The sequence below is a fragment of the Benincasa hispida genome, chromosome 5, assembly GCF_027475165.1.
Source record: "Benincasa hispida cultivar pf3 chromosome 5, pf3_genome.v1.1, whole genome shotgun sequence".
NCBI lineage: Eukaryota > Viridiplantae > Streptophyta > Magnoliopsida > Cucurbitales > Cucurbitaceae > Benincasa > Benincasa hispida.
In genome coordinates, this window is record NC_143482.1 from 23,046,469 (window position 1) to 23,063,046 (window position 16,578).

General features: G+C 34.7%; 1 protein-coding gene across 1 annotated transcript; it reads left to right on the plus strand.

The window, feature by feature from the left end:
- Positions 1-14,490: 14,490 nt before the first annotated feature.
- Positions 14,491-15,326, plus strand: LOC150035981 (uncharacterized). Its single transcript, XM_090313434.1, has one exon. The coding sequence runs from the start codon at positions 14,615-14,617 to the stop codon at positions 15,209-15,211; it is 597 nt and encodes a 198-aa protein (XP_090169560.1). The 5' UTR covers positions 14,491-14,614; the 3' UTR covers positions 15,212-15,326.
- The last annotated feature ends 1,252 nt before the right edge of the window (positions 15,327-16,578 follow it).

Genomic DNA, 16,578 nt, shown 5'->3' on the forward strand with positions numbered 1-16,578 from the left:
ATATCCTTGTCCTCTTGAGGTGTCTTAGGACACTATTCCTTAGAAAAAGTAACTCCGTGCTTGAAAGGCAATAAGCCCCTCTTAAAGTTCTGCATCGAATATTTAATCAACATCTTGTCAATATACGATGCCTGAGATAGTGCTAGCTTTTTTTTCTTTCTATCTCGAAAGATCTGAATACCAATAACAAATTGAGTCTCTCTCAAATCTTTCATTTGGAATTGGGTCGTAGCCAGTTCTTAACTATAGTAAGTAGACCTACATCACTCCTAATGAGTAGGATATCATCTACATATAACATTAAGAAAACTACTGAACTGTTGATGATCTTCTTGTAGATACAAGGTTCATAAACGTTTTGGTCAAAGCAATAAGATTTGATCGCAGTATCAAACCTTATATTCCAAGATCAAGATGCTTGTTTTAGCCCATAAATGGATCGATTAAGCTTGCAAACCTTTTTCTCTTGACCTTGGACTATGAATCCCTCGGGCTACATCATGTATGTCTCCTCAAGATATTCATTCAGAAAAGAAGTCTTGACATCCATTTGCCATATCTCATAGTCATAATATAAGGCAATGGAGAGGAGGATTCAAATAGACTTCAGTATGACAACAGGCGAGAAAGTCTCCTCATAGTCGATTCCCTTTATCTAGGTGTAACCTTTTGCCACCAGTCTAGCCTAAGAGGTTTGAACCTTCCCATAGCACCCTGTTTTCTCTTGTAGATCCATTTACACACCTATACGTTTAACCCCATAAGGTTGATCTACAAGATCCCAAATTGAATTGAAATATAAAGACTCTATTTCGATATCAATGGTTTTGATCCATTCATCTTTGTCAACATCTACCATTGCCTTCTTATAAGACAATGGATCCTCAACCCCGCCATTAGCTACCATAGCTAGGATTTCAGTTAAACCCATATAGCTAATAGGTGGGTTCGCAACCTTCCCACTACGTCGAGGTTCCCTCAACACTTAAGGTGGTTTTGACCTACTAGATGAACCTACTTCAACAAATTTTGTTGAGGTAATAGGCTCTTCAACAACTCTTGTTGAAGATTCAGTAGTTTCTTTGGAAAGCTCATTCAACACGATTTTACATCTGGGTCTGTGCTCACTTATGTGGTCTTTCTCAAGAAAAGTAGCATTTGTCGATACAAATACTTTGTTTTCTTTAGGATTATAGAAATAACCACTTCTCGTTTCGTTGGAGTAGACTATAAATAAACATAACCTTAAATGCGGTTCCAGTTTCTTAGGGTTGGCCTCAAGCACATGTTTGGTAGCCCCAGATTCTGAAATGACGTAAACTAGCTTTAAAACCATTCCATAACTCCAGAGGTATTTTAGTAACAATCTTAGAGGGAACGCAATTCGGAATATAAGTTATAGCTTCCATTGCATAACCCTAAAACGGGTCAGGTAAGGAAGTGCAACTCATCATAGAACAAACCATGTCCAACAAGGTTCGATTTCTCCTATCTGATACACCATTCTACTGAGGTGTACAAGGTGCTGAGAGTTGGGAAACTATTTCATGTTATATCAAATAGTTATGGAAAGATGAATCCAAAAACTCTCCACCTTGATCAGATTGAAGTGTTTGAATCGTTCTATTTAATTCATTTTCAGTTTCAACCTTGAATTCCTTGAACTTTTCAAAAGACTCGAACTTCTGTTGCATTAAATAAACATACCCATATCTCATATAATCATCAGTGCAAGTGATAAAATATTCATAACCTCCCCTGACTCTTACTTCATCAAACCACAAAGGTCTGAATGCACTAGCTCTAGATGTTCTTTGGCCCTATGACCTTTTCCAGTAAATGGCCTTTTAGTCATTCCTTTAAGACATGACTCAATCATAGGTAAAGAATTTTCTTCTAACTTGCTTAGAAGTCCATTCTTCACCAACCTCTTAATCCTATTGAGACTAATATGTCCTAATCTTAGGTGCCAAAGATGGGCTTTTCTTTAGGAGAAATTCTATGTTGCTTATTTTGAGTTACGATAGTTTTAAACATCTTTATGTTGTGGAGGGTATTTGTTGTTACCAACCTTAGCACATACAAATTATTTTCCAGTTGAGCAGAACATATATCAACACCATTCTTAGTAATAAACCCTTTATTATAAGAAAAATGAAGTTGATATTTACATTCCAACAAACACATTTCAGACACTAAGTTCCTCTTTACATCAGGAACAACAAATACATCATTCAAAATGAGAAATTTGTTTTGTACAGTTAAGTAGAGACCTTCCACTGCCACAGCTGAGACGACGTGCACGGTTCCGACTCGCATCGTCATCTCACCAGCATTAAGCTACCGTCAGTAACTAATTCCTTGAAATAAAGAACAAACATTGTTAGTGGCCTCAAAGTCAATAATCCAAGCAAAATCATCATTGTCCACTAAACAAGTCTCCAAAACAAGCAATCATATTTACCTTATTTGCCATTCTTCTTCTCTACTAAATATCTGGGGCAATTCCTCTTGTAGTGCCTGTCCTGGTTGCAATGGATACATTTTCCCTTGTCAACCCTCACTGGTTGTCTACCCGTTGGAGTAGTAGGTTGTGGGTTAGCAGGAGCCTTCCCCTTACCACCCTTCTTCTTCTTCCACTTTCTGATGCCAGAGGAAGAAGGTGCAGACTTAGTTCCAGAAGTCAAACTTTTGTGGAACTTTTTAGATGATGAAGCAACATTTTCTTCACCCTTCTTCTCCTTGCTTTTCAACAAGGATTGGAAAGTTTACAACTCATTAAGTAGAGTTGTAAGGTTGTAGTGCATTCTGTTCAGAACAACATTGCTACGAAAGTGAAGGAAGCTATCTGGCAAGGATTCTAGAATTTTGTTAATCTGGTTGGCCTCATTGATGCTCGACCCATTCATCTAAGCCAGTTGAAGTGGATCATATATGGAGAAGATGTTCTCGAATAGAAAACCCCTCTTGCATCCGTGAGTTGAAGATATACTTCAAAGCATCATGCCTGAATTGTGCAGATGGTTGTCTGAATATTCCGCAGGGACACCATGATCTCACATGCAATGACCATTGGCTCATTCTTCTTGGCCAAAACTTTGTTAAGGCTAGCCAAGATGTATGCTTAGGCCTTCTCATTCCCCCCTTTTCATCGGTCGTATGCTTCCCAAACATTTCAAGGAGCAGTAGGAGCTGGAATGGGAGGACACTCCTCGTGGACAACTTTAAGATCATCGATGATTAAAATTGTGTTAATTACATTTTTCCATCTAGTGCAGTTCTTGCAAGTTTAAGATCATCGATGATTAAAAACCAACGCCGCATGCAGAACAACGATCGAGTGATGCAATTGAGCAGTGTAAGTGTAGGAGATCACGATGTGTGTACAGCTAATGGCTGTGCACGATTGACGGACTGATTGCAAAACGGAAGGAATAAAATCCCTCAATCTTTGGAATTTCCATAACTTAATGTGGGACCACTTGGCCGGAGTCAAAGCTATTCTGCCTATAAATACCCCAGCAAATTCAATGAAAAGATATGCTATTTGGTGCTGGGCAAAGTGCTGCAAGATTCAAAAGAGAAGAGAGCTTAGTTGAGTGTTTAACGTTATATCCAGGAAGAAGAAGAGATAAGGCCGAAAGGTGCAATCTCTGAGCCAAAAATCACCATCCCCGAGTGAAGTTTCGTCCAAGGACTCTGCTACCGGAAACCCAGCCCGAGAAAGGAGCTTTTCCTACCATTGTCAACCATAAGCAACAAGCAGATTTCCATCGATCAGTGACCAAGACATTGGCACTGACCATCTCTACTCTACCCTGTCTTTGTATTACATGTGTTTATCGTTTATTTGTTCGCTCATCATGTATCAAACGACTATTAGAAGTATTAGTTTCTTTGATTATGACCATATTCCATATTCTATCTTTCATTGTTCCCCTCATATACCATGTATCCACCATGTTTTCTTAATCTTTCGCCGAGTACTATAAACAATTAAAGTTACTAAATACGTTTAGCTAAAGCATGCTGGACGACATCTTCATCTGTGAGAGTAGAAGTGGAGATGTTCTTCTAATCTATCGAGAGAAGGTTAGAAGAGTGCATTATCTAAAGCGAGAAGTACTTCCAGACATGGAAGCAACCTTGTGTTCATTACGTTTAACTCTAGTTCTACACAGAGATGTGGGAAACGTGGCCGATCACTGAGAGGTGTATGCCATGAGAAGAGCGGAATAGTATTCGTCCCTTTACTTTCATTAAGTACTTGTGATGATTGTATACTTGTCTTTCCTTTCTTTTCTCTCCACAAGACTTGCCACCGCAATCCATGTCCTTGCACAGACTTCACATCTAGCCCAATTCTTAGCATCTTGTACATTGCTTCTGTATCAAATACATCAAGCTTAGGTTTACTGTATTTTTACTGCTTTATTTTACTGTTTTATTTTACTTTATTGCTATTTTATTGCTTTTGTATATTACATACTCAAAACCAACGAATTGATAAACCGATTGCATAACAGCATGAAAACACCGCATTAAACCGGTACCCCCCGTGTTCGACCTCGGATCATACCAAGAAACTTGTGATGGAACTACACTTGGTTTCATCGTAAGAAAACTTGTGACACAACAGGGCATACTACCGCATTTTAAGTAAATATCGCATAATTGGAACTTATATCATAACCTTGCGTGCATTGCATAGCATATCCTTAAGTCAGCACGTTTACATGTTCCGAATAACAAACAAAAACAAGACCGTCAAAGGGTTGGCAAAAAGTGTTGAATCTATTCTGGTGGATGTAGAAAGGAAGTATGGTATTCAGAATGACCCAATAGGTATTGATAAAGGACAGAGAGGTACAAGTCAACATAGGGTAGGAAAGAGAAAGCCAAGACTTGTGGTTAGTATGGATGATAGATCAAGGTTTTGGCATCCTACCGAGCTGGTAGCTAGTACGGGTAAGAGACCCTTATGCACGATTTGTGGTAAGCATCATCAAAGGACATGTTATAAAGGGAAAAACGTATATTTCCAGTATGGACAGGCAGGATGTTCCAAGTAGGAATGCTTAGCTAGGTCGAGGAGTACAAATAAAACACGACATGACTTTACAAATATAAATAAGGAAAATGAGAGATTGTGGACGGCATGACCATAAATGGTTGTTGTTATGGTGTGGAAGAGTTATAACAGTATAAGAGTTTTATAGGCTCTGGGGGTAGTGGTTGATAAGTACGGTTATGAAGTGTTCTATTAAATTACCTAGAATTGATGTCATTCTAAAGCGTGGATTCTCCGAGTAAATGTTACAACCGTATGAATAGATTGAAGAGGGATAATGTTTGATTATTTGGTAAGCAAGACACAATATTTATGGGAAGCAAAGGAATACTTCAGGAAGCTTGATAATAGCAGTGAAGGCTAGGAAGCTACTAAGTAAAAGGTGTGAAGCCTATTTAGCCATATGACGATTTCATAGGATAAGAAGATGAAACCTGAGGATGTACCAATTGTACAAGAGTTCTGGATGTTTCCCTGAAAAGTTATAAAATTTACAATCTGACAAGGTAGTTGAGTTACTATCGATTTAATTCCAGATACAATACCAACTTTCCAAGTACCATAAAGGGTAATGCCAGAAGAACTTAAGGGGTTGAAAGTCAAGTTACAAGAATTAATAAACAGGGGTTACAACAGATCCAGTGTGTCACCTTGATGACATATTAGCGTATTCAAGTTGTGGGAAAGATCACAGGAACCATTTGAGGATAGTTTTACCGACACTGCAAGAGAGGCAGTTGTATGCCATGTTCAGCAAATGTGATTTCTGGTTAGTTCAGGTTGTATTTCTTGGTCATATGGTTCCAGCAGCAAGAGTAAGTGACTCTAAATACTTTAAATGTTATAAGTAAATTGCTAAAGCGTATGAATGTTTAGCAATGTATGTCTACTGAAAGTTATTTATGACAACTATTCTCAAATAGTTACCAAACAATGCACTTGACATTAACGTTGTATTTGTACTAAGTTTTTGCAATGACCATGAAGATGCGTTGGTAAAGAATATGGTTGGGCGATCAAGTTGTTAAGGGATAAGAATGTGCAAGCTAGTAAGTATAAATGACTAAGTATTGAAGTACATGGAGAAGGTACTGAGGCTTTGCCTTAGAATTTGATTAGCTCGATACCGAAGGACACGAAGAAGGTATCTGAGCAATAGTACCTAAGGCATGATGGTATTAGAACTAGAATTGTGCAAGTTATGATGATGAGAAGAGAACCAGAAGAGTTTCTTCTCAGTTAAGTAGTAATAGAGTAAAGAATGTTAAGGTGTGAGCTAAAGAGTCACTCTAGACTAATAGACTAAGGCATGGTTTAGAAAATAAGAAAAGTACTATGTGATGTTTGATTTGTCAAGTAGTAAAACTTGAAAGGAAAAGGCTGATAGGGTACTCAATCCACTACTAGTACCTAAGTGGAAGTTGGTAGATAGGTAAACATAAGACTTTTCACTAGAAATAGAATGTATAGCACGTTTGTTCAGAGGTTGGTGGCAAACGTGAAGTCTATTCTAGTGAATTCAGAGGAAGGGGTATAATTTAGAGGAAGTACTAGTCAGATTAATCCTAAGAGGAGGGAAAAGACGAGCAACATTAAGCTCAAAGTGTACCAGGGGTACATTGAGTATGAAAGTAAGGAACAAAATGGCCAGCGGAAGAAAAAAAAAGGGAAGAAGGTCTAAATTTGTTGAGGTTACAGGTAATAGCTCAAAGTTTGAATTGTAACTGAGCTGGGGACTTGTACAGTTAAAGAAACCTTATGTACATGTATGGTAAGCAAAAGTTTAGGAAAGGTTATAGTACCCTTGTACAGTCAAGGGTGGATAGAAAGGACATCCTAAAAGAGTGCTCTTGGTTAGGTCAAAAGTCTAGTTGACACAAATATTGATTTCAGAACAAGCAATTGATTCAAAGGTGTGACAACTGGAGAAGAATGTTCCAGTGGTATTGCTGGGAAATGGGAAAGGACCATCCTAGTAATAAATGAATGTTATGACTCAGTGGAAAATGGAAGAGTCACCAAAGGATGTGACAAATACAGTGAATTGTGACGACCAAGTGGTTCATGCATACTGGTATTATTTACCATGAATAAAGTTGATATTAAAGTAGCACATCGAAAGCGTAGTAAAAGAGGAAGAGGAAAGAAAAGAAAAAGGTTGTAAAGTTTACGACCAACTCTAAGTTATAGGTAAGTCCAAGAAAATTTCGAAGAAGAAATTTCTTTTAGGGAGGAAGAATTTGTAAAACCCAAACCCTAATTACTATAAGTAATGTGCAGTCTTCTAATGAGCTAAATAATGCTATGACTTAGGAAGGATAGAAGATGGAATGCTTAATAAGCATATGAATGGGACCATGCCATCTAATGAGGAGTAGTGCTGAGGGAATATGGTGAGTAAAGTTACAAAAGGAGATTTGTTAAATCCTAGCCCTTCATCACCAATAGTGGGCCAGGTGGCACAAGGAGAGTTAATGTTCGAGTTTGGACGGTAATATAAACAGGAAGGTTGAGTTCATAGGGTCGGTTTGGACAAATTACGTAGGCTAATTCTGTAATTTTAGTGGCATTCGAGAGCTCTGTGTGTCTATCTTCTGTGCTGGGTTGTTGGAAGGAAAACTCATTAAAGTAAGACATGAGGGGCAAAATAAAGATGAAGGGTTCGTTTCTTGGGTGAATTTAGGCCATCAGTGAAAAATTGAAGCTCTGGGATGAATTACGAAGTGTTTTGAGCTGGAATTTTTAGGTAATATTGTTAACTCAGTTATAAACATGTAGAATGAAATTTTTTAAGATGAGCCTGGGAATCGAGTTATATAATTTTGAATTTTGAACTAGAAACTGTTGAATAAGTAGGCAACTACTTAAATTGGGACCAATGATGAGATATTGAATCTCCAAATTAAACTATAAATAATTTATGGCTGAAATTTTAAGGTAAGAAAGTTAACTCAATTCTAAACATGTTTGTCGAATGAAATTTCTTCAAAAGAGGGATAGATTTTGAGTTATAAATTTTTGAAGTTGTAATAGGGGATCTGAGCATAAGCAGATTACTGCTTAGGCAGCTCAAGCGAGAGCGAGAGCGAGAGCGAGAGAGAACAAGAGGAAGTGAGAGCGAGAGCAAGAGCAAGAGCGAGCGGGAGCAAGCGAGAGTGAGAGCGAGAGCAAGAGCGAGCAAGAGCAAGCGAGAGCGAGAGTTGGATCTGGCTGACAAGAATCTAGCTGATTTTGCACTATATCTCGCTGGTTTTGCACTGAATCTCGCTAGAATTTGGGCAAGTATCGCTGGTGTCGCTCAAGGTGATCTCGCAGGTAATGTGATCTCGTGGGTCATGGTGATCTCGCTAGTGTCGCTCTAGGAGATCTCGCTGGAACTGCTCATGGGGATCTCGCTGGTAAGACAGTCTGTGATGATGGGAATTCCATTAGTAAATGAGCTGCTTAAAGAATTTTGCTAAGAATTTTAAGTAGTTTAACTGAGGAAATATATCCTTTCAGGCCATGAAGAGTTAGGAGAAGCTCGTAACCCATTAAGAGACCAACACACTGTGAGTGACTATGTGTTGACTTACTGTTTTACTAGTTTAGTAAATTATGATTTCACTAGAAGTATTTCTCATGTTAAGTGTTTAAATGATGTGTCAAGCAACATGGTTGTGAAACTGTATCTCATACCGAGTAGAGCATGTTTACTATGGGATTGGTGTAGATAAGTTGTCTTGTCCAAATACTGATAGTAGGCTTAAATAACTCCATTTTCATGATGATTCAGTATGATAGGCGAACTGGTTTGATGATTTGAGCACTAATCTTCAATGTTCAACCAAATGTTTTTTATTTTTTGTGGGATGGATACTGAAGGACTTTTGAAAAGGCATCCTCCAACTAAATTTCGATGACTAGTTTTAATTAAAACAAGGTACTAAAGGACACTTGAGAAGGTACCTGGCCAATTTCATACCAAAGGACTTATGAGAATGTATCCGACCTAATTGACACTAAAGAACATATGAGAAGGTATCTAACCAACTTGGTACTGAAGGACACTTGAGAAAGTACCTGGCCAAATTGATACCGAAGGAATTTTAAGAAGGTATCTGGCCAAATTGATACCGAGGGACATATGAGTAGGTATCTTAACAGCTCGATACTGAAGGAGTTTAAGAAGGTATCTGAGCAGAAGTACCTGAGGATACTGAAGGACAATGAGAAAGTATCCTAATCAGGTATATAAGGTATAACGGTACCCAGTTATAACTATGTGCACGTAGGTAATACGACGTCGAGGGATTGAGCAAAAGAGTTTTTCCTGATTAAGGTTGAGATTGTGGGTTAGATTTAATAGTTCAATCTCATCTAGGGATAAAGGTAGTCATATTTTCTTCTAGGCTAGAAGGGTAGTTTGAAGTTGTTAATGCTTGTGAATGTTTATCAACGCTTGATGTTTAATAATGTGTAAGTTTTCCAAGTATGTTATGCATGTCTAACGCATGCTAGTGGTTTCATAAGCTAGTTTAATATGTTTTAATTTAACTTATTTCACAAATTATGAAGCATGCGTTATGGTTAAAGCTAAGGTTAAAGGAAGCTTGATGTACTATATTATAAATACCTAGACTTTCCAAGGTACATGTGTTGGTATTCCTAAATTAATGAGTAGATGTACCTAAGATGTGGACAGTACATAGAAAAATCTATGTGTATGTAGGCAGGTATGAATGCAAAACCGAGATATAGGTCTCATGGACGATAATAGACGTTGGGAGCTAGAGCAGTGTATGCTCGTTCTCAACTAAGATGTGATGAATATTGAGGTATAAGAGTTGTTATCAACATTTATGTCATAAGGATGTTGTTTGAGATGCCATTGGATTGTTAAATAGATCGATGTTGGGTTCTCTTTTAGCCGTAGTTTAATGTGAACATATCGAGGTAGAAGTCTTATCTGGCCATGACTTGACATTGGAAATTAAAGCAGTGAGTGTTCATTCTCAATTATGACCCAGGTTCCAGATACAATAGTTTTAAAGGTTTTACGTATATGTTTGTTGGTATATTCTAGTTTCAGTATCATGGTTATCAAGCTTATGGTTCTAAAACATGAGATTTATGATTTATTAAGTCACTCACTGGGCTTCTAGCTTAGGTTTTCAAATGTTTTCTATTCCATGTAGCGGTCAGTTCCTAGAATACTTTTCTGCTGCTGCTCTGCCAGTCAAAGAAACAGGCTAAAGGAAGCGTAATTGAAAATCGGTATTAGCTAGTACACATATGATTGACTAGTGACTAGTATTCTAGATGGGGCTCACTAGGTTGTAATATATTCTTGTGTGCATAATGCTATGAAACTTTATAATGTAAATGTGTTAAGTTATGTGTTGTTATGTATGGATACAGGGTTTGAGTATTGTTTTAAGGTAAGATATGCAGTAAGTATCAACAAAAGGGTTGGTAACTGCTGCAGCCACCATTCTGTCCAGGTTAAGTGAATAATCTGATGCGGGGTGTGACAGGAACTTCCCACAGGCCAAGCATTAGATGTATGCTAGCTTGTTAAATAAAGGTTATGGCAGAATGACAACATGAAAGATTGATAGTATAATATGATTAAAGTATGTTCTATTACGAGATCCGAATTATTTATTTATGAACATTGACACTTAAATGCTAGTATTAAATAGTATGTGCTTCCATGGGGTTATTTGATTTGATGATGTTGAGGTTTATATGTATGTCATAGATTCGTACATGATGATTATGATGTTGAGACTGTGCAAACGTCCTTACTGATTAGTTAGATGCTCATTAGATTTTGTGTTTCCTTCGAGATTCACCAGTTTGTGTTTCCTTCGGGATTCACCAGTTTGTGTCTCCTTCGGGATTCACCAGAGGTAGGACTTAGTCTCCTTCTTGTTTCATGTGCATATGTGTCCCATTAGGACTAGAGTAGTTTATATGTTTCACCAGAGGTGGGTATCTAGAGAACATAGATGCCCAGCCTGACCCCAGTACTCAGTCTCCTTCTTGTTTCATGTGCATATGTGTCCCATTAGGACTAGAGAAATTTATATGTTTCACCAGAGTTGGGTATCTAGAAGACATAGATGCCTAGCCTGGCCCCAGTAGTGGGGTTACTTATTGAGTATTTATACTTATTCTTTCTCATGTTGTTGTTTCAGGTAAGGGTAGAAATGCACCGGCGATGCACAAGCGGAATTCATGATCAAGCCACTGGGACTAGTTTTTACGCTTCCGCATCATGAGATTTAGAGTTCTTTTCATGTTTCTCTTAATTTTTAGTTTTGATGTTTAAAACTCACTTCTAAGAATTGTTTTTTTTTTCTTTAGACTTATTTATTATCCTTCATGAATTATGGGTACCCTACTATTGTTTTAGTATTTGAAATTAATGAAAGACTTTTGAGCTTACCTTCTTAAATTAGCATTTATTTCGCCATAACCGAGTGCCGTTTTGAGTTCCATGCATGCATGCTTTTAGTAACGGCCTAACTTTAGTCCTAGGTGGTCGGGTCGTTACAAAACTATAGGTTATATGTTATATATAATATAACATATAGTTATATATATATATATATATATATATATATATATAATAAGTTAGTTATTATATATATATAATTTATTTATTTTAAATTAAGATTAATTTTTTTAAATTTTAAAATTTAAAATTTAAATTTAAAGGGAGGGGAATAACTACCATCCCCTTAATTCTCTCAACTAACATAATGAATGAGTTTTTTTTTTTTTTTTTTTTTTTTTTTTTTTTTGTGATATCTTCTTCTTAGATGATTAGAGAGAAAGTGTCATACAATGGCTTTTGGATCTCTTCGAGAAATCTACATAATATTTTTTTAATCCTCTCCTCCTCTTAATTACTCTCCCTCTATCAAAAAACTAAGAGCCCACACCTCCTTAGAGACTCTCTAGCCATAGAAGAATACAGAGGAAACACTTTTGGTGGTGGCTATTCCAGATTACGATTTGTTCTGTGATAGATTTGGAGAAGGGATTTTTCATGAAGAAGATTTGTTATTCAAGGGTACATATTTTTCTAACCCTTTTTTTTTCTCTTCTTTATGGGCATGTTGTAAATTTTCAATTTCATTGCATAATTTGTTTCTGTATTTTGTGATTCTATGAAAACAAAAAAATTAAGACGATCCATTTTTGTGCTCAGGGCCTTCATAGGTTCATTAAAAAAATTGAACCTGCAAACTTGTTAAATTATTACAATTTCTACAATTATGTAAGTTTGAGAGACTAATTTTAACACTTGTGTATGTTTGAGGGCTCAATTATTACAATTGAAAGTTGAAGGGTATAATTTCAAATACCATTCTTTAGTTTTGCATTTTACTAAAAAAATAAACTTATTAGAGACATTTTTTAAAAAATATATCTTAACTTTGAGTACATTTGACACAATTTCTCTTCCTCTTTTTTAATCAAACAATACGAATAATCCATCTCTATGCATCCCTTTAATCATAAAAGAAAAAAAATTAAAAATACATTTTCTTAAAAAAAAAAAAAAAAAAAGTTTGTCACATGACACTTGGGAGGACTACATCAAGATAAGTGTGGCCTAGCATGCACCCAAGTAGTTTTGAAACAATATATGGTCAAAGAATCATATTCCCATGAAACCGACCATTCACGTTTATTATAGCTTTTGTTGTTACAACTCACATGTATATAACAATAAATGAAAATTGATGATACAATTAATTTGTAGATACTGGTAATATATACTTGAAAAAATGTATTAGAAATACCGAGATAGTAATGATACACCAGTTATGTACTGAAAATGAACGTATTAATGTTGATATACTACTAATATTCTAATGTTATACTTAAAATTTTATCTAAAAAAATGTATAGAAATGAATATATATATATATATATATATATATAATAGCATATTAATTGATTTGTATACTACATATAAAATATATCAGTTGTTGTCTTGTATACCAAAATATAAAATATATATCAGATATTTCTGATAATACACAAATGAGAATAAAATTGGAATAATAGGAAGTCATGACTAATTTTTTGTCTTTTGCTATCCAATACTAGATATACCTCTTGATACACAAAGAAGATTTGGTTCGCGACTTTTAAGTGATCAATATAATGAACAATAAGAACCTATTTTCTTTTTTAGTTCAAACATATATGGTCAAAGAATCATATTCTCATGCAAGGAGCCTTTGATATGATATTTATTATAACTTTTGTTGTCACGCAGTTAAAATGAATTTTTAATGACGGGTGATATACTATTGACATATAAATGTCATATTTTAAATGGATTTTGAATATAATGTTAGATAAACTACTAAATAAGCAATGTAATATTAATATTGCATATTTAACAAATTGTGATATACTATTGGTACAGTGATATTTTGGGTTAGTTAATATATTATTCAAGTAGCAATGCTATACTTCGTGTATATTATTCTAAATGATATATTTCATATTTGATATATTTCAACAATATCATTGATTTTTTTTTTGGTTTCCTTTAAATCAAGTATATTAATCAATAAGTATACAAAATAATAAATATATTCACTAATAAATTTGATATACCAAAATAAATTTACATATATACCATCAAAATTATATCAAAATTTCGAAAATATAAAAGATATTAAAATATACTATAGATTTAGTACATTGGTTGACGCAACTAATACCAATTAAGAAATACCATCAAAGTCAAATTTCAAAATATAACATAATTAAAGCCAAAACCTAAAATTTAACCATGACAATTGGACTAATCAAATAAAAATGAAACAAATAGCAAAAACGATATTCACCATAAAAATTGATTAAACAACATCGAATATAACACAATTAAAATCAAGATAAATTAATTATGAACTAATCAAATGAAAATAATGGTATAATAAAATGAATCAAATAGCAAAAACGATATTCACCATAATAATTGACTAAGCAACATCCAGTATAACACAATTAAAATCAAGATATATTAATTATGTAAATGATATAATTAAAATATAAAACATATTAATGTATTGATATTGTACATAAAAAATATATGATCAGATATACTTGCAGATACAGAAACAAACGAGGGTAAAATCAGCACAATGGAAAATTATTACTACCCTTTGTGGTTCCTTTCCTACCCAATAGTATACATTATTACGAATTGAATTGTCAAAGAAGATTAAAACAAATGAACAGCCATTAAGAACCTGTTTTCTTTTTGAATAATCCAAATATATATGGTCAAAGAATCATATTCCCATGAAAGTAGCCATCAATGTAATAACTTTTGTTGTAAGATGAATTAGGATAAACCCTAAAAATATTTTGAAAAGTTTAGAACTTATCTTGTATCAGGTAAAAGTAAAGCATATCTTGACACCCAAAACTTGTATAAATATAGAGCAACCAAAGGGAAGAAGCATCACCACACAAAACTTACTTTCTCTAAATACTAAAGATCATTTATTAAAGAGAGATAGCAAGATGGTTTGTCCAGACAAGAACGTGTGGTACCCATTGCCTGATCTTTCTTTAGATTGTGTGCAAGAAATTGCGAAATTTGCAGTGAAAAAAGGCAGTGACCCAAACAACCCGCTGAATTTGAAGAAAATTACAGACGGATGGTATTTGGAGTTGGATGATGACAGAGTAATCTATCGTTTACGTATCATAGCAACCAACGAGAAAGGAGAAGAAGGGCTATATCAAACAGAGGTTCTTGATGAGTATGTAGATGAGAAAAAAAGACAGTCACTCATTTATTTCCGTCCTGGGGTTATACTTGACGGTGAATTCTGGTTTATAGTTCCTGATGTTGACGATTCTCGTATCCAAGAGATTGCGAAGTTTGCAGTGGCTGAGCATAACAAGAAGGCTAATGATAATCTCGTATACATTTCAACTACTCGCGGCTACTATTTTGATGTGGATGAAATTACTAGAAGGTATAAACTTGTTCTCAAGGCGAAGGATTGTTTGGGACGTGTGCGGGACTATGATGCTTTGGTGCTTGAAGAGAAAACGGATTCTGGGACGACTTTAAAATTTGAATCTTTAAAGATTATCCCATGGAAATGTTGAAAAGACTTGCTATCTAAGTGAGTTTTGTTATGCTATGTGTACGTCCTTGACTATAACTATATATAAATAGTCAAGTGCTTAATAAATAAAGCATTCTAAAATATATCATGCTCTATGACTATGTTTTGTTTTGTTTTGTTTTTTTTTGAAACCGAAATATCGATTGATCGAGCTAAACTATGAGATTAATGAAAACGTAAAAATGTAGAAGTTTTCGTTTAAGTAAGGAAATTTTGTAACTATTTGAATCGTCGTAAATTTTAAATCTAAATAGAATTAATCTATATATCAATACTATCTCAGAGGAATTATGGTGGAGAAATTTTTTATTTGTCACTTTGCCTCTTTTAGATTGACATTTAAACTATAAAACTTTTTTCCCCTAATTTAATTTGAGAATCACACGTAAAATAAATAAATTAAAAAAAAAAAAAGAAGCATTCATATGTTAAAAGAGATCACAGTTTAAGATTAAATATTTTATTTGAGATCAAATCAAATTAAGATTTGAATCTAAATTTCTTCCATAAATTCACTCAATTATCCCTAACTTTTCATGGTTTATCTTTTTTCTGCAATATACCACATCCATGTAGAAAAATCGTTATTTTATTAAGGCTAGAGGTGTTCAAAAAATCCGATGATCCAAAAAAACCGATCAATCCAATCTAACTTGTGTTGGATTATCAACTCATTTGGATTGGGTTGGATTCAAATAAGGTAATCTTTTGGCACTCATCCGAGTGGTATGAAGCAAGAAGATACTTAGCATCTCTCTACACTGATGGTTACTTTGTTTTGAAGATTACGTCGACTCTTCTCAAGGAAGTGTAATTTTAGATACCCAGTTATTACCTTCTCATTTTTATATTTAATAGTTTATCCTTGTTTGTGAAATTTGTTTATATTTCAAATAACATAAGTTTATGTGTTGTACTTTTTCAAAAGTAAGATGACATTGACAGAATTCGTCGTCCAATTTTGTTCCAAATAATTTAACCGTATCCACTAAAATGTATGTAGTAGTGGTAGTACGAGTCGAACACAGGAAGCTATGGAATTTCTCAACTAAATGGTTTATAGCCCGAGGGTAACGGGAAGGGAGAGGGGCTGAAATTTTTTTGTTTCAAATAAATTTAAATTGCATAAAAGTAAATGGGAAAAAAATGCAAGTTGATGTATTCTATGACAAATGCCTAGTTTGGGTTACTATGAAATTTTCGTATTCAATTTACCATGTTATCAAATTCTCATAACCTGAATTGAAGTATTTGTTGTACTTAACAAAATTAATTAAAAAAGCTAATTAATCGTCCTAGTTATCTAATTATCTGAAATCGAATTAGATGAAAAAGCATACAAATCCA